Source organism: Podarcis tiliguerta, assembly GCF_965153285.1.
Source record: "Podarcis tiliguerta genome assembly, chromosome: 7".
In the NCBI taxonomy this organism is placed as follows: domain Eukaryota; kingdom Metazoa; phylum Chordata; class Lepidosauria; order Squamata; family Lacertidae; genus Podarcis; species Podarcis tiliguerta.
The window spans coordinates 20,804,913-20,824,753 of NC_139540.1; the positions used below are offsets into that span (position 1 = coordinate 20,804,913).

Below are 19,841 nucleotides of genomic sequence, written 5' to 3' on the forward strand. Positions count from 1 at the left end.
GCAGAGAGTTGGTAAAATCAGGAATATATAAAGCAAGTGGAAGAGAGAGAAAGTATGTCTCCCTTTCTCAAAATATGAGAACTCCCCAGCTCAAGCCAAGTCCTACGTCCAAACAGCCAGCACTAGCCAAAAACCAAAGGGGGCAGGTAAGCCCTGGAACTGCAAAGGTGAGTCACGGAAGCTATGCTGCTTCCTCTTTTGTGCCCCATGGCAGGAGCTTTGCTTCTCCCACTCTCAAGACATTAGAAATTGGGTGTCACCTAATGATTGTCACCTGCTGCTCCAGAGAAGTGGACACGGAACAATGGATCCAAAATACAAGAAAGAAGATTCCACCTAAACATTAGGAAGAACTTCCTGACAGGAGTGTGGTGGAGTCTCCTTCTTTGAAGGTCTTTAAGCAGAGGCTTGACAACCATATGTCAGGAGTGGTCTGATGGTGGTTCCTGCTTGGCAGGGGGTTGGACTCGATGGCCCTTGTGGTCTCTTCCAACTCTATGATTCTATGATTGGTGGTAGGGTGGGGACATCATAGGAGGGGTGTTTCCAGCTACCCCACCCCTTCCTTTTGCAAGGCTTGCAAGCTGCTGCAGGAGACAGGCTGTGAGCAACAGCACGGGAAATGTTTCTCAGACCTAGATGTTTCCCTGTCATTTCTCTGTCACCAGGAGTTGTAAAGTTGTTAATGTAATGTTTTTATATTTATAGCACTGATTTTTTTTGTTATTATATTTGCTATTGTGTTGTTTTGCTGTGTTATTACGAAATTGTTTTTTTTTGCACTGTTTGGTTTTTGAAATGCATCCCTGTTTTCTTTGTTGTAAGCCACTTTGAGCATGATTGTGTGTGTGTGTGTGTGTGTGTGTGTGTGTGTGTGTGTAAAAGTGGCATACAACTAAAATTATAAATGAGTGAACGGCAAGCAAGAAGAAATGTATGAATAACCAGAGAAGAGTGGTGATGGGCTCCAGTTTAGACAACTTAAATAAAAAGATTAGACCTAGGCAAGATTAGATCTAGGTAGATTAAGGGTTATACTGTGGAATTCCAGAAGCTGGAGAAAATAACAGGGAATGGATATCACTTTCACATTTTCCACATATTTCTCCAGTGGACTGCTTTGATTTGCCTTGCCCCTTACAGAATCGGCTGCAGTAGTTTTTCTCACAAGGCTGATGTTTTCATTCCTGCGTGAAAGCATCTGAAAGGTGCGTCTGGCTTATGGAATATGTTTATGGAAACAAAAATGTGCAATTGCATTATCTTGATCTGATTCTGCAAAGCAATTCTTCTATTCTTATGGGGCTGGTAGAATCTAAAAAGAAGATGCATATACATGTTTGCTTTGGAACCCTTGCTTTCTCCCAGCTGCTAAACGCTTTTCTGGGACTTTATATTTGGGCAGGATGTCATCGTGTCAATCTTACCACACTGTCCCCTTAAAATGCTTTGATAGCTTATGCAATTTTCTGATTATCTGGTCATTCATATTTGTATCCTGTTTAAACTTTGTTCCCAAAACTTGTGCAATTATGGAGTTGAGAATCACTTTTGAGGTATGAGTGACTAATCTTTTGGCAGGGATGTGGGAGGATTAATGGCTTTATGGCAAAACAACATTACTAGCAGCAGACCCATCTGCCTGCAAAGAAACGGCAAAGAGGAAATGCAATTTTCCCATGGCAGGTCAAACTCATTTAACAATGTGCAGCAGCTGTTAAAAAGGACACAGAAACTTTAGACCATATGATTACTAAGGGGGGGATCATCTAAATCACCCAGGAGAGTACCTCTGTCTTAAATTTTATTATACTTTTGCCATCTCATCATAATAGCCCTCCCAGAAGAGCTACAGCACAATGTCTCACCACATCCTTTGTCACCCATCCTAAATTCAGTGTAGTCAATGCAGAACCTAGCAAGTGAATGTTGCCATTATACCACACAAAAAGTATTCCCCCTCCCCTCAGGAATTACAGCAATTATTATTGGCCAAGTACTTATTTTGACATTAAGAGCTCATTTAAGAGCATGCATGTTTGTCAGAGGCCAAAGGGATTACTTTTGGTGTTGTAAATTATGCTCCTGTCTCGTGTATTTATTTGTTTATTGAGGTACCTATCTACCACCAATCCATACACCAATATATACAATAAGATATGACCTACGATAAAAGCAGTACATACCTTTCATTCTGTACAGTGCCACACATAGCTCAAACACAACATTAGTAGTACAATTCAGGAATTCTCTTTGTTTTAAATGGCAGAAGAGAATGCACTTCACTCTTTCCTCACAGTATTCTAGCTTTAAATTTGTTAGTAATTTTTATTTTTATTTTAAAGTGTTTTGTGGTATTAAAGTAGAAAGTTTCATAACAAAACTCATCTAGGTTTGACAGTTAGTCACTAGCCACGTTGAGGTGACATGACTGTTGATTCTGTTTCATGGCTTTTTCCTCCCCTGCACCTACTCAATCTCTTTTTATTCCACAAACACTAATTTCAGCACCAAGGACAGTTCCATGCTGCCTGTATACTATTTCAAACCAATCACTTTAGGTCGAAGTAATTGTTTTGCATCTGAAGGCAGCCCTGAATTTAATGTTTGACGTTTGTTGTGCTTTTATTATGTTGTAAGCCACCTAAAGTGTCTGCGGCAACCCAGTCAGATGGGCAGGGTATAAATAATAAAAAACTACTACTACTACTACTACTACTATTATTATTATTATTATTATTATTATTATTATATTACTTGCCATCTAAGACAGCATTAGCTTTATTTTTAAAGAGTTCAAAATTCACTGGAAACCAATACAGAAAGATTAGTGCAACTTCCAGAGCCACCATTTTCCTAATAAAGATCCTAAGTTGCTAATTACTTCAGCTATTGTGGCAGCGAACATCTGCTTGCACACTTTTATCTTCCTAGTGGCCTAATGAGATTAAAAAAGCTGGTGCATTTTTGAAGCAGGGATTGTTTGTGGCTTACAAGCTGTCCTGTCAATTATTTCTTTCAGCAAAAGTGGTGAATTACACTAAAACTAGAGGCTTGGAAACCCAACGTTCTGCTGGTTTGTTTACTAAGGAAACGTTCCCCTCCTGTAGACAGATCAGACCTGATCCACAGCTTCTAGGCTCCTACTGCAACACACTCTGCACAAGGCTGTTCATGAAGGCAACACAGGAACTTCGACAGGTGCAGAATCCTGCATGCCACCATCCTAGTAGTGAATGTTCGACCTGCATTGAGCCATTTCTTCTGGACTCATTCAAGGTCCTGCTTCTCATCTTTAAAGCCTAGCCTGACCTTCAGGAATGCCTCCTTGTATAATCCAACATCAGGTGAGGATGAGTGAGCAGCCTTTACGGCCTGTGCCAATTTTTTTGTGGCAAGTTTGGGTGGTAATGCCTAGGAACCAGGCTGCTTTTTCAACTGCCCTAAGTTTGTGAAGCATCATTCCTAAAAAGGAATCTTCTTGATAGTTTAGAAAGAATTGTAAAGCACACCACTTACATCAGGCATTCGCTTATTGCAATTGTCATTTGCCTTCTATTGTTATATTGTCTAATATTAGATGGTCGGCTTGCAAGTTGTGTTTGTCTTATGCCACCTTCTCTTGAAGCTTTTTTGGAAATGTGGTATATTAATATTCTAAGTAATAAATATAAATACAGATTTCCTCAGTGCCTTATCCTGATAGACTAGCTTATTGGCTTGATTACCCTTTGAACAGAATTGGGGCGAGGAACCTTTGGCCCTCCAAATGTTGCTAACTAAAACTCCCTTTAGTACCAGCAAGAATTATTAATGCTCAGGGATGATGGGAGTTGTAGTTCAACAATATCTGAGGGGGACAAAAGTTTCCCCACACCTGATCAACAGAAGAAGAAGAAGAAGAAGAAGAGAAGTTGTTGTTGTTGTTTTAATCAACTTCTACACAATTATTTCAAGGCAATACAAAATTTTAAAAAACTGCAAAATCCCCAGTTATATATGCACACACAAGAACTACAGCAACTAAATTTAAAACAAAACTGAAACAATACAAAATAGACACTCGTGGCAAAGACTCATTAATCCATCTGATAAAGCTTATTAGAACCAAAATGTATTCAGTTGTCTCTAGAAAGTGGGTGCCTGCCATATCTTTAAAGGAAGGCTATTCCACAAACCAGGGGCAGATGTAGAGATATAATGTGGTGCTGCCCCTGGAGACTTTCTGAAGGCTTCAGGAGTGAAGCAACAAAATACTCCACATTCTTACAGGACCCGATAGCTAGTATATATAACCATTTTGCTTCCTTCTTCCCACTCCCAAATATGTGCAAGAAACAGCAGGGAAGCAATTCCTGCATACTAACTATGGAAAATTCCCATTTATAGAGTATTTTTTTTCCCAAGCTGGCAATATTTTCATAAAGAGATATTCTTTATCTGAAATTCATCTGGGTGTTATCAAGAAATCATTTTTCAGTACATCTGGAGCAGAGTTAAATTTTCTTTCCTGGGAGCCTTTGATTACCTCTCTGCATGCAGCGACGTGTGCTTAATTAAAACTTTAATGGAAAGTGCCATTAAAAATAGACACCACAACGCATACCAAATTGTACTTAAGACTCCCCACCAGAAAATCAGCAGAGCCGTATTTCCCTGGAACTGAAATGGCAACAGTGTTTAACTTGAAGTACCCTCAAATTGTGAGATTTATAGCCACGTTACATATAAATATTGTACCGCCATAAAAAGGTAACATATGGCAAGAGACATTTGTTAGTATTTCATGGTGTCTGATAAAAGCACCATACCCATTTTGCACTGTAGGCTAAATAACTGACAGTACCATTCTAACTATGTCCAAATGGGATTTCTTCACATGGTTGGATTAACACTTTTTTAAAATGCTTCTGCTGATGATAATAAAGTTTTGTAGAAAGAATAGGACTGCCATAGATCTTTGGTTTTACCTGCTGGCAACGACATTCCTAGCAAATAAATCTGATCAAAAATGCACCTATAGCTACAGATATTTCTACTGTATACTCAATCAGATTGTATGGGATTTTTTTGGTTAATGAAAACCAATGTTTTCATACATTAATCTTTTACGATTACAGATTTTGACAATAAATCTGAAAACAGGTAGCTGTTGGGTTCAAGCAATAATTAATAAAACTGAAAAGTATGCATTAACTTGGCAAAAAAAAAACCCTTGCATTTTAGCTGAGAAAAATTAACTGAGGTGGTCTGGAAAAGATTTTGAAATTGCCAGGTCACATGGCTGAGCTGAACAGGCTTACTATCCAGGCTAAGGCCCTCCTCTCTGGTTATGTTTCCACCATGTCCCTTGCACATCACCTTTTTAGAGCTTATGCCTGTTTAAGATCCACTGGGCTCAGCTCACCCAGCTGGCTACCTGTTGAGACGGGATGGGGTTGTCAGGGGGGATATGCTGGCATATCTCTGCCTGTGTTGAGGATGAGGGAGTTAAGACACCGTTGCGCAGCTGTGCTGGGGTCTCCCAGCTCAGCCAGAGATCTGCTGGATCCTAGCTCACGCATCCTGTCAGATCTTGCTATAGGGTTGTTCCCTTAGTTGCCGATGTCAACATCTCTAGGCAACATACAACAAAGGAGTTAAAACAAGCAAGCTGTTTTACTATTAATAAGGTGTTGTATTATTGGGCTATCTTACTGATTAATAGTAAAACACCTTCTGTTCTGTTCTGAACAACTTTTAAATGTACAGGAGCTTTTTACATTTGGACACCACATTTATTCAAAACAATTATTGCAGAACACAATAATTTTTTATATACTGACTCCTTTCTTGCTCTGCTTTTTGAAAGGCTTTTGACATCAGTTCTCTGTTCATTTTGGTTCTCCCTGTTTGTTTTCTTACTTTAACAAAATTAACAAATGTCATATGAAATAGTCAAGAACCAGACCCCAATTTCTGAACTGTCTCTTCTATTCTGGCGGAGCCTGGCTTAAAATATATACCTATAAAGGGCTTGCAGCTAAATCACATGCAATCTTCCACTCCTCCCATAACCACAAAAATATTCTCTACAATATACCGTATGAAATCAGTGAGGCTGACTTTGTCGGCATGTGCTCTGTTGGTTTTATAAAATAAATTATGTGTAAAACACATTTATACTTTGAGATTCTGTCCTGCTTAAAGCATGCCTTATTGAATAAGTAAACAATGCAACCTGATTTCTCCATCCTGGGGCAAGTTGGTAGCAGAGTGACAGGCGATAACATCTCAATAGAACTGACATGCAAGATTCCTTGCATTTTATTTCACCCATCTACTTGCAAGTCTGAGTTTGTGATTGTAAAGAGAGTGGTCTACGTGTTTACAGCAGCAAATGTCAAGAGGCAATCCTTGGCATTCAAACTTTAATCCCTGGAAGAGAGTTGGCTGTCCTGGCTCCTGCCCCAAAACATGACAGCAGATGCTCTTACCTGTACGTAGGTAAGCAATCTTTACTAAAGCAGAGTAATGGTACAGACTCAGAAGGGAGAAAGGAGCTAATCCACTCACCAGAGTGGGGCATGCTCTGGTTATCTGCTTGGACTACTGCAATGCTCTCTATGTGGGGCTACCTTTGAAGGTGACCTGGAAACTACAACTAATCCAGAATGTGGCAGCTATACTGGTGACTGAGAATGGCCACTGAGACCATATAACACTGGTCCTGAAAGACCTACATTGTATCCCAGTATGTTTCCGAGCACAATTCAAAGTGTTGGTGTTGACCTTTTAATGCCCTAAATGGCCTTGGCCCAGTATACCTGAAGGAGCATCTCCACCCTGGCCTTCTGGTGGTTCCCTCCCTGCGAGAAGTAAGGTTACAGAGAACAAGGCAGAGGGCCTTCTTGGTAGTGGGGCCCACCCTGTGGGACGCCCTCCCATCAGATGTCAAGGAAATAAACAACTATCAGACTTTTAGAAGTCATCTGAAGGCAGCCCTGTTTAGGGTTTTTTTTAATGTTTGATGTTTTATTGTGCTTTTAATTCTGTTGGGAGCCCCCCAATGAGCCAGATGAGAGGGGTATAAATAATAATAATCATCATCATCATCCAACCTTGGAGCTTTCACAAGGCAAAAGGTTAGCAAGGATGAGCATTGGCTTGATTCATGAGCCCAGTGACAAGAAGTTCAAGGCTGCATGGGGGCTGAGAAGTTGCTGAAACAAGTTTCCACACCCGCCTGGCAAGCTTTAAAGGTGAGGCAGGGTGCAGCCCTTACTTATGTGAATATTCCTGCAGGACTGTCTCACCTGCAAACTGACACTAAATGTAGAGAGAAGCATTACCTTGCCCTGGGAGAGAGAGCTGGACCTGTCTCCCTTTCTCAATTCCATTTGGCCACCCCAGGCTGTGCTTGGTAGCCTTCCCAAGATTCTGGCAGGGCCCTCATCCACACAGAAGAGAGGGGAGCAGCTGGGACACCTCCAGTTGTGCTCCATCTGTTCCAGCCCCACTCTTCCATCCCTTCTCATCCAGAGTCTGCCATCCTGTGCCTGAACCCGAAAGCACCAAGGGTTTCATGACATCTGCACTGAACAGCAGAACTTGCCTCCCTCTTGTCACTGTCGGACAATCTTTAAATAAAAGCCAATGTTTAAACAGTTGATGCTTGCACTTGCAAAAGAACACAGCGTGTCAATGATCTGCAAGAGACCATCCTAGACAAGAAGCCATTCTATAGATAAATGTGTGAATTAACATTTACCCAAAAAACCCAAAACAGCCTGTCTGCTGCAATCATCACATATACTTGCCACCCAGAATAGACCAACTGAAGCGCAAGCCCTGTTGCTCACATGTTATAATATCATTCCATTTGTGTGCCAAAAAAGTAAGAAAATACCACTAAGTTCCGTGCACAAGATACGGGAATAAAATGAAAAACATTCTGCTTTAATCAGCTATTGCACTGCCAGTTCATTCCAGAAATAGATTTCAGCAATATATAACAAAAAAACACAGAAAGAAACAGAAGATGCAAAACTTTTGAGAGAGAAATAACTGAGCCAGTTATAGTATATCATAAATAAGTAATCTAGACCTGCGTTAAATATAGGCATCCAATGAATAGCCATGACTAACTTAGGTCTATTAATTTCATTGGGTCTACACTAAATAAAATTAGTTGTCAACAAGCCTTCATTTCTAGGTCACTTTTGAATGCAGCTACTTTTCATTCCTAAATACCCCTTTCCACTTCTTTGAAACTTTTTAAAGAAATTGTGAAGGTGATGGCAATAGCTTCCTATTCAAACCCAAGCTAAAGAAATCTCAGCCAAATAATCCCTGACAGATGACCATCCAAAACCTTAAGTGAAGGAGAGTTTACCACCTTCTGAGATAGTCCACTCTACTGATGAGCAGTTCTTGCTGTCAGAAAGCTATTCCTGATGTTTTACCAGAATCTCCCTTCTTGTAATTTGAATCCACTGGTTCGCATCCGACCCTCCGAAGCAGCAGAAAACAAGTTTGCTCCATCGCCCATGGAATTTGCCACTTGTGCACAACAAAAGAAATTAGAAACAAGCCAACATGTAAAGCACCCTAAACGTATAATAACGGACAGGAAGGAGGACAATGCTGCACAAAACACGAGAAAATAGTTACCTGCTATTCTTATCGTGTTAATTGCCTTTCAAGAGGTGGGAAATTCCAATCGAGGGAGGGGGGGACATGAACTGGAAGCAAAAGGTGGGACTAGGATAAAAAAAAAGTCATGCAGAGTACAAGGCAGCCAGAGTTTGACAGAGGACCACAAATAAAGCACGATTCGGTCTCATTCATCTCAATGAGACAAATTTAAGCATGCAATCCTCAGTTTATAGGAATCACACATTGCGCCCCAAATCAGACCGCTGAAAATCTTGATCTCCAGTTTCTTTATTTTAGTTTCAATTAAATGTAGTAAAGTCACATCCAAGAGCAGGAAGCTACGGTTACCAGTGTGGAGAAATCTAGGATATAAAAGCACGGTTTGAAGCTGGTTTAAGTCCCTGACTTGTTCTTATTCTGGTATGCATTGTTTCTTTGCGTGGGAAACTATGGTCCATTGAAGATGTGTTGAACCAAAGGTGGACTGTTCCAGAAGCTTTGCTAATGCCATCTTGGTAGTCAAACCAACCCCACAATTAATTGGCATTTGTTGTAGCAATGAGCTCATATGTGTTCAGATTCACTTTCTTTAATAATAATTAATAATAATTAATTTATCATTTATACCCTGGGTTGCTCCAGCCACTCTATTAGCTTTGAGATAAGGATAACATCAAAGCAAGCCAATTACCTTATCTGTGGGCTTGGCGCGCTGGGGTGCGAGCCCAGAAAGGAGAGCTATCTGTGAGACTTGGGTATTCACCACCTATGCCCTTATGTGGGCAGGTGAAGCGATGGGAAGTCCTAGAAAAAGTGACATACGCTGCGTTGTGTATAAAGAATGTAGGCCTGTTTGCCTGGACATGGACAAGCCATCTCCTTGCGGCAGTGCCCATCCCACAAAGGCTAGGAGAACTGGCAGGCTGATTTGCTATAAGTCTACACTTTTCTTTAAAGAAGCACCAGAACTGATCACTCTGGTGTTTTTTGACATCCTTCTTTGGTATCCGAACCACTCCCACAAGCCCTCCTGTGGGCCTGTGAACTTCCTGGGTTAATCACTAAGAAAGGAGGGAAGAGGTGACGGTGCACAGACAGAATGGTCATAAGGTTTATACGTATATTAGCTTATTAAGTCAAGATATGTATTCTGAACATGGGCCATTTAAACCTGTCCTAAAGCTATGAGTTTAACAAAGAAACAAAGCTCAAAAAATAGGCACATTGCCTATTTTTTGTTACAGCTTGTTTGCATGTATTTGTTATATACAACCAGCTATTTTCCTTGATTATGACCTCAAAGTATGACAAAGTTATTCTCAAAGCTTCTCAGGTCTCAGCAGGCAGAGATGATTCACTAAATGCAAACCTGTGGTCAGCAGGTAATATGCTTCATACCACAGTGTTTTGCCTGCCAACCCGGCCAGTAGGGAACAAGTTTTACGCTTGAAAATGGGATTGCGATGAGAAACACAGAGTCCGTTCACATTGTAAATGCCACTATGATATTAGAACACTTTCAGATTTCCTGTGAGAGCAAACCCAAACTTTTAATTCTCTTTATAGAGCAATTTAATTTTGCTCTACTTAAAATGGCATTTTCCATCAGGAGCGCCCGTGAAAGATGGTCTACTAGGGCAACCTTAAGTATGTCCTCAGGTCACCTCCCACCTGCCTGCCTTCTTACAACCTGTCCAAGGGATGGCACTGGCTGCCAACAACAAGGGGAAGTCCTTATGAGGCTCGGAAGAAAATGGCACACATTGAGGAGAGGCCTTGGGCTCTGAACATTATTTCCTGCCAGGGACCATGGGCTCTATGGTCAAGTGCCACAATCAAAGTGGTGGAGAGTTGGCAGCAGAGCCTCTCTTCTCGGCTGGGCTGGGCGGAACACATTCAGGAGCTGTCAAGGCAACTTCCTGGCACCAAACCGCAGTTCCACTGTGTGCTGGGCCTGGGGGTTAACCCAAGCCACCCGGTCCAGGTCCAGTCCTGAATCCAAGGATTCCGCGAGGAGTCAGTCCAACAGGGCCAAGGCAGGTAACCCCGCTAGGTCAGGCACAAGGTCTCAGGCAGGTTCCAGCAAGCAGCAATGTTGCTCCCGCAACCTGGGGTGGGATCCAGCAGCCTTTTATCTCTGATGGGGTAACGGCCGGTCCTGATCCCCCGGTGACTCACCTCCTTGACTCACCCGAAGGCGAGCACTCCTCCTGCAAGTACTCAGGTCTCTTCTTCTCTCAGACCTGAGTCTCTGCAGCTCGGGAGATGTCGGTGGGTTACTAGACCCAGAGGCCGCCTCAGCCTCTCCTGACCCAACTGGTAGTGGAGCAGTTGTACGTGATTGCCCAACAGAGGGCAACAAGGTAATCCCCGCATCTGGAGCCAGGGCAGACTCAGGCCCCTGACTCGGCCCAGCTGGTGCTTGTTGCAGGGGAACCTGTGCAGACTGGGGATCTTCAGAATCAGGCCCCAGACTCGGTTCAGATGCCACCTGAGGCAGAGGATCTGGTCGGAATGAGACTCCTCCGGCTCCGAGTCCAAGCCCAAGTCCCAGGCCATCACACACTGCAACTCTGCTCCCAGATCAGGTCTGACCTGGGAAAGGAGTGAAGAGTCAGCGGCAGAGAACTGCCATCGCTCTGCTGGGCTGCAGTGAGCTGCAGCGGGCTCCCTCTGTGCCCTGTCCCTGAGGGTACGCGCCCTGCATGCCCGCCCCAGGCAGCAGGCGCATAGACTCTGCCAGTGGTTCTAGGTGTACATATGCTACTACAGAGGGGCTCTCTCACCTGATCACCTGCCTGTTACCTATCAACTTTTCCCCTGGGGAAGGGAGAAAACCAGCAGAGAGGAGGAAGAACAGAAAAGGAAAGAAGGGCTTTGATTTCTCAAGGGCTGCAGCTGATCACTTAAAAAACTGTCAAGAATTTTTTGAGTGTTTGACTTTAACTCTTAAGCAGCCTAGTTCATTCTGGTGACTAAGTAAGTGGGCGCTCTTTCACCCCCCAAAATTAAAGGCAAACAACAACAATTGCAATGCAGTCTTTATATACATGTTCACATGCTCCACATCAAGCTCTCCTAAACAAATGCATTCATTGTATATTGTCTGGATGGATTAAAAAAGACAGAGGAAGGTGAGAAACAACAGATACTCACCTTTTAGTGCTAAACATAATGTCAGGTGTTTTGCTTCACATTTATGAGGAATCTGCGGTCAAACCTGTCTTGTTCTTGGTGGCCTGGTTGGGAGAGAAAAACATGAAAACTTCAGGTTAAGCAGATAAGCTGGCATTACCTACCACCTTGAATAAATATTTTCCAGTAAACATGGTTTACACGACCTTGGGGAGTAAGATCACACTGCCTAGCAGGCATTTCTACAAAAACATGCAAAATGTTTCCAGGTTAAGGAGAATAAAATGGTAATGTGGACAAATGAGGTTGAAGATAATAAGGTAAACAGTGAGTGAGTGAGTGCCAAACATTTTATCCGATGGATGCCAAAAAAATTAACAAAAATTAACATGTAAAAACAAGGTTTCTAGTATTAGCCCAGCCATACATGCCGATTCAATCTGTGGAGCTTGGATTTCTACAAGCGCCACCCAATGTTCATTCCATATTTCCAAGGAATTATTCCTTTAGTTAGGCAACACCTGACCAGTGGAACTGCATGCCTGTTGACATTAGGAAGGCATCTTTGCTATACTTTTTTAGATGCCCATTGACAGCTTTTCTGTTTCAGCAAACCTATCCAGACACATAACCAGTTATATTTGATTTAGATTATAAGGTAAAGGGTAAAGGGACCCCTGACCATTAGGTCCAGTCGTGACAGACTCTGGGGTTGCGGCGCTCATCTCGCTTTATTGGCCAAGGGAGCCGGTGTACAGCTTCTGCGTCATGTGGCCAGCATCACTAAGCCGCTTCTGGAGAACCAGAGCAGCGCACGGAAATGTCATTTACCTTCCCACTGGAGCACTACCTATTTATCTACTTGCACTTTGATGTGCTTTTGAACTGCTAGGTTGGCAGGAGCAGGGACCGAGCAACAGGAGCTCACCCCATCGCGGGGATTCGAACTGCTGACCTTCTGATCGGCAAGCCCTAGGCTCTGTGGTTTAACCCACAGCGCCACCCGCGTCCCACCTATTGTTGTTTTAGTGACATGCTATTACTCCCATACCAGTGTGTGGAGTGTAGGAACTGGGCCTTAGACAAGGAATTGCTTCACTTGACCAGATTATAGCTCAATTGTGCCAAAAACTGTACCAACGTACAGCTAGGTTGGCAGGAGCTGGGACCGAGCAATGGGAGCTCACCCTGTCGCGGGGATTCGAACCGCTGACCTTCTGTTTGGCAAGTCCTAGGCTCTGTGGTTTAACCCACAGTGCCACCCGCGTCCCGTTTTAGATTATAACTTAGTTTTAATACTATTTTTATGCATATTCCTTTTTGTATTTCATTCCTCGTTTATGTATAAATTGCACTTCTACGCAACTTGGGAGAGCATTTTTGAGTAAAACAGGGTGGACCTCCCTCAAACAACCTGACATAATAATAAAACATAACATTTATACAGAATGTATTCAAAAATGCTTCACTAATACTTACTACTTTAGGAAATCATAGCAAAAATGTTTTTAAGAAATGCCAGCGCTATAATGATGGCGGTGGAGGGTGTGTCACCAGAGGCAGCACCGTTTTCTTTTGCTTTTCTCCCAACCCATCTCTCTTGCAAAGATACATGCGACCTTTAAGCCAGGCCATAGTGCAATTTCTCAGCATCTAACCGAACTAAAAAAAACTGAGGGTTTTTGTGTGTGTCAGTTGTGCGGCTGGAGCTTTGCGATTCTACTATTTTACATGTGCCCGCTCAGACTCAAAGCTCGAAAAAAACTTTAAAGGAAGCATTAAATTCATTCAATCACAGTTGTTTCCTCTCACAATTCTCTATGCTGTTTGTGGGCAGATAAATCTGGGATTGAGAACCATTTCAAAAAATTTATCCAGCAGGAGGAGATATTATTCAATAGCTTCCCAGGAACAGGGCTTGCCATTAGCAGTGGCAATAGCACAGCTACTTTCTTTTTTTCCTTTAAAGATGGTGGGGTTTTCGTTGCCACTGCAATTTGCAATCTCCTAGCTCTTCCAAGAGACAGCAAGGGTGGAACCTGGGGCATTCTGCGTACTACCACTAAGCTCATTCCATTCTGTTTATTTCATTTTAATAACTTATAATAACAACAGAACAGAACTTCTAAGCGGTTCACGCCATTTGCAAAACTTTAAAAGAGAAATATTAAACTATGGTGCTACAATGCTTGAAAGAAAAGATACAGTGATCCCCATTCAAACCCTACTTCATAATCCTTTGTTTAAGTTTGAGTTATGCACAGACGATCTGGCCATTGTTCTGCATCCTCCATGAATAGCCCAGATCGAGTGTCATCCTGGGACATCATGGGGAGAAAATGGTGGAGAATATTTAGAGAAGATTCTGCTAAGTCAGGGCATGGTGTGGGCAGTGTCTGGGGGGCCATGGCCCCGAGTGCAGATTTTTGAAGGGGCGTGAAGCAGGTGCCCCTGTGGCCTGAAGCTCCTCTCTTGGGTCACTCCAGTGGGGTTGGCCAGCAGCCAGCTCCTTCACCCAATACACCCTACCCCTCCAAGTCATGCACCCCTCAGTGCGCGTGCACCTGCCCTAGGAGCTGTTTGCTCATGTAACTGCTGTGCTAAGTGGCCTTCTTTTTCATGGAAATTTTCTCAGACTACCAAGAGATTCTGGCTCAACTCTGCTCCCTTACGTTAATTGCTCTCACAACACAAATATATTCAAGGATTTAGTGGCCTCTCCCTGTAAGAAAAGATGGCTATCGGAAGACATTTAGAATTGCAGAATCTCTAAGCAAATTGCTTTTTGTTTGTTAAGAATACTCTCCGATTAAGTTACATTTGACTGAGAGATTTCGGCTTAAAGAAAGAAGTTTGGGAAACGCTTTAGGGAATATGACATTGGCACAACCATTTTGATGTCATGCCAGGTAAAATGTCTTGTTAGTTCTAGCAGATGAAGCAGCCGTTCTTTTTCTTTCTTTTTTTAAACCGAACAAAATTCCAGCTGTATCTTTCATTACTCTGTGTTTGGGCAGTGACATTTTCATCTTGGCCTCTCCAGTTTTCTGTGATTTATCGTCACAGTTTCTCTTACTTTCTGTGGGAAGAAAATACAGAGCTCTCCTGCTCCCCCCCCCCCATCTATAAATTAAATGTGCATCTCCTTGCAGAGATTATCCTTGCACCGAAGTAGAAATAGACACCCACCATTTTTACCTCCAGAATTTGCTATCTCACCCACCCACTACAGATGCAGAACAACACCAAAGCAAGCTGTCCAGCATTCACACTAGATTAAGGTCAGTGCATTACATATATTGTTAATACTTACTTATATAACCTAACCCTCCACACGCACACACAACTCCCATTCTAAATGTTTCCTTCCCTAGAAATTATCCTTTGTGTGTTGGTCATTATTCTACTCTTACCCCCGACGTGTGGCCTCAATTACACCGCGCTTACCTTTCTTCCTCCAGAGACATTCTCTACTTATGTACCTGCAGGGCTGATGTGCGAGACAGAAACACCAATTCACTCAGACCCTTTACTCCCAATGGCTACCAACTGGGATTTGAGAGTAATTTTCCAACCCCAGAAAGTTTTTCAGAAAACATGTGTGTTCAGGTCTTTAGAAAAGCCAGCACTAGTTTCTTTGAATAAATGAAAATTGCCAATGGAAAGTAGCTCCCATGATTTTCGGGGGGGAGAGACCTGTGACTGCTTAAAGTGGTAGCCTATTGATTGAAATCTGTGGTTCTCAAAGGATGTGGTGCACCACACTGCTGTACCAGGAGAGGATGGTAAGTGTGGCAGGAAGATTCAAGGACAAGCAAAGAAACATTTAAATATTTCAGTGTAGTGTAGTATCAAAATACTATGACCCTGCGATGGTATCACAAAATAGTATCACCCCGCGACAGAGTGAGCTCCCATTGCTCTGTCCCAGATCCTGCCAACCTAGCAGTTCGAAAGCACACCAGTGCAAGTAGATAAATAGATACCACTCCGGTGGGGAGGTAACTGGCGTTTCCATGTGCTCTGGCTTCCGTCATGGTGATCCATTGTGCCAGAAGTGGTTTAGTCATGCTGGCCACATGACCTGGAAAACTGTCTGTGGACAAACGCTGGCTCCCTTGGCCTGAAAGTGAGATGAGCGCTGTAACCCCATAGTCGCCTTTGACTGGACTTAACCACCCAGGGGTCCTTTATATAGTAGGAGATGGATAGATAGCTTTTCAAAATGAAAGCACAAACATCACACAATACCAAGGACAATCCTAGTTGTGTTTTCCAATGTATTTCTTATCAATAAAAAGTTTGGTGTGACGAGCAAATTTTATTCTGAAAGCGTGGGGCAGAGAAAAATATTTGAGAACCAAATATTTACGGGTATAAGATGACATACAAATTTAAATAAGAAATAAATAAACAAATAATGACCACTGTTTTAAATGTACATTGCAGATGGGGCCTTAGTCAGTATTCTGTGGACACTGAGACCACTAAGTCCTTGTTAGGCCATTTCATAGCTTTCCATCCCAGTAAAAATTTTGTGTACTTCTGCCAATCTCAGGGGTCCTCCATGAAGATGGGCAATTGAGAGAGTGCAAGTCAAGGCAATTTCTGTGATGTTTGGAATCACTTGCTTCTTAAACAGCTGTGTTATCAAGTTTCCAGAATGTGAGTTGAGCCCTTTGGTGTTTCACTCCACAGATCAGAGATCGGGAGGCCCATTCCCCATTACTTTCTTACGGATATGGGGCATTTCCTAAGATGGAGACGCAAATTCAGAACCATACTCTGCCCCATGACTTCCCTTGCTACTCTGAGTGAGCGATGTGCAGCCTCCTTAGTCTGAATTAAATGAAGCTTACCCTCCAAGTACATGTGTACAGGACTGCAGCCTTGATGGGATACCGGGCACGTGTTTATGCACAACTAAGTGACGCACAGCATTCTCACCCTGCAACACATCCTATTGGCCAAGTATATGGACTAATGGGACGATAACAAGAGCTTATAAAGAAACAGGTCATCCCTTAACCCATCAGATTACTGCCCGTGACAAGATGACAATAAGAGCTGACAGGGATGTAGCCAATAGATGTAATCTAGTTGCATTTCAAGGCAGCTTGTGAGACAAAGCTTTGCAAAGCACTGATAACAACACAATCATTAATACGTCCTGCCTTATAGGGGAAACTTTCAATTGGGTGATGGCATATTTGATGTGACAACAGCACTGCTAATGAAGACGCAAAATGTGGCGTGAGATTTGTCCCCAATTGCTTTATTAGATTATTTACCATTTTGCCACTCATGCTGCTGACCAGGCGGAAGAGCATTAACAGCGGTTAATTCATATATTTGACCCAGTACAGTACAAGTGGTTTGGGGGCCACTGCTCCCTTGATTCCATAAACTCATTCCCAGTGCCGCCTATAAAAATCATTATTCAAAATAGCAATTTGCATGATCCACCAAAGGGGAAAAAAGAATAAATTCAAAGCAATAAAAAAGCATTTGCCCATTTATTCAAAATCCAATTAGAAGGATTTCATCAACAAAACTTGATCCAGTGAGACCAGCTTTTCAATGTCTGATGGTCATTTACAACTTCAGTGCCACCCCCCTGCCCCATCGTGCCCCCTAGGTAATCCCATTGCCCCCCTCCAGGGATCAGGACCACTACACTGAAAACCACTGGCTTAGAGTGTTGATCTGGGATCACCAAGGCTTGGGTTTAAATACTTTCTTAACCCCAAAGCTCACCAGGTGACTGTCTGTATTTCTTAGTCTAATCTGTATTTCTGTCTGTATTTCTTAGTCTAATCTATTTTTTAAAAGGACATAATTTAACAAGACAGCATGAAACTGGTATCCCCAGCTAACTGCAAGATGCAGCATTTATGGAAGAAGAGGAGGAGGAGGAGTTGTTGGAATTTGGACTTGATAGCCTGCTTTATCACTACCCTAAGGAGTCTCAAAGCGGCTTCCTCCCCCCACAACAAACACTCTGTGAGGTGAGTGGGGCTGAGAGACTTCAGAGAAGTGTGACTAGCCCAAGGAGGAGCGGAGACGCAAACTCGGTTCCCCAGATTACGAGTCTACTGCTCTTAACCACTACACCACACTGGCTGCTTGGAGCTTTGGAGAAGAGATGTAGCTTCAGTGGGTAGGTCACAGATTCAGTCCCTGGTGTTCCTAGATAGGAATGTGATAGATGGGGCAACGGTCTGACTCTTATGTCAGCTTCTTATGTTCCTACATTGACGCACTAGCCTTCCCCCAAACATCCAATTGCCTAGTACTTTTCAACAGTATTAATGCAGGGAAGCTGTGCTGATGGGATAGGCTGTTTATTTTGGATTCTCAGAGGGCCTAAGCTGCATCTTAAGCCTTTCTTCCAGAAGTATAGATTTTTATTTGGGTGGGTTTATTATTTAAGTGGGTGTCCAGATCACATTTACTAACTACAAACTAAAGTTATCTAAAATCTCTAAAAATTTGATGGTATCTAAAGTTTGTCAACAGTTGGTTGCAAAAACTTCTAACTGTTGTGTGGGATTTAATATCATTGTTTATTTGGGATTGTGTTTGTAAGCTTGTTAATATAATCTTCTTACACTGTGGCTTTCCTTTTATGAATTAATTATTTTGTGGCTTGCAGCATGTTCAGTTTAATCATGTATACTTCATCCTGCTAGGCAAGTCTTTACAATTATTTTTTTATCCCCAAACACTGCAGGGCTTTTCTGTCCTATTAGAGTCTCTCTTTTTTATTAGTCTGATGTCCATTCCCTCCAGTTTTTCATTTATGCGTGTATATTTCATATCTTGTGTTAGAAATATAAATAAATGTTTAACCAATTTCAAGTGCAGTTACAGATCTCTCATAAATTTTAGCCACCTTCACCAGGCAACTGGGACTCGTATGTCGTATTCTGTCCTGAAACTTCTGGAAAAAAGGTAAAAGGTAAAGGACCCCTGCCCGTTAAGTCCAGTCACGAACAACTCTGGGGATGCGGCGCTCATCTTGCTTTACTGGCCGAGGGAGCTGACATTTGTCTGCAGATAGTTTTTCCGGGTCATGTGGCCAGCCACTTCTGGCAAACCAGAGCAGCGCACAGAAACACCGTTTACCTTCCCACCAGATTGGTGCCTATTTATCTACTTGCGCTTTGATGTGCTTTCAAACTGCTAGGTTGGCAGGAGCTGGGACTGAACAATGGGAGCTCACCCTGTCGCGGGGATTCAAACAGCCGACTTTCCAATTGGCAAGCCCAAGACTCGGTGATTTACACCACAGCGCCACCCGCATCCCTTTGAGACTTCTGGATAGCATTGAACAAAACTCCACAAAGTTCTCATACACAGATTTATTGAAGATCACAAGGTACATGTAGAAATATTTACTCACAGTCCAATAGGCTGTTCTTTGGCTCTGAATGAAAGTGCTTAGAAGCTTTCTATGAAGTTCTTTGTGTAGTTATGTAAGAATGAGTGAATTTGCCCATCTTCCTGGTATGCAAGAAATAGATCACTGAAACAAAGGAGGAAGGGAGGTTTCTTCCCACTGTGGGCGGAGTCAATAGAAACCAGAATCTTGCTATGCCTACATTTCCCAACCTGAGGTCTAAAAAGGGGGAAAGGCACTATCTTTTCTGAAAGGGGAAGCACTGTTATTCCTTCTACCTAATACTAATACACAGATTTGCTATCACTAATAACTGAACCCTGTGGGGGCAGAACACGATGAATAATTAGGCTTGACATATTTTGAAGAGCATATTTTGCCGACTTCTACTTTTAACTATGGATCTCTGTGACAACTCTCATTTTACATACCTATGAAAAAGAGGACATGTCCTGGAAAAAGAGGACATATGGCAACCCTAGCACCTGCTTACTGCTGCTCTGACTAGTCCCATTCTCAACACTGCACACACCAGCTTGCCATGCACAATGACTTGGCTTGCTCCATGACATCCACCATGTATAGCATGAACATCTGGAGCACGTACAGTTATATGCAAGCATATACAGATCTTAACACTGTATGCATGTGGTTGTAAACATAGAGA

General features: G+C 42.5%; 1 protein-coding gene across 8 annotated transcripts in view; it reads right to left on the minus strand.

Moving 5' to 3' along the window:
* Window positions 1-19,841, minus strand: part of OXR1 (oxidation resistance 1) — a 232,790-nt gene that overhangs the window by 172,756 nt on the left and 40,193 nt on the right. For 7 of the 8 annotated variants that reach the window (XM_083450506.1, XM_083450502.1, XM_083450504.1 and 4 more), the window contains exon 2: window positions 11,794-11,876. In XM_083450506.1, the coding sequence (XP_083306632.1) occupies window positions 11,794-11,810 (17 nt within the window). In that variant the 5' untranslated portion in view covers window positions 11,811-11,876. Of the gene's footprint in view, window positions 1-11,793; window positions 11,877-19,177; window positions 19,301-19,841 lie in introns of all 8 variants that reach the window. The other variant, XM_083450505.1, reaches the window with a different exon arrangement.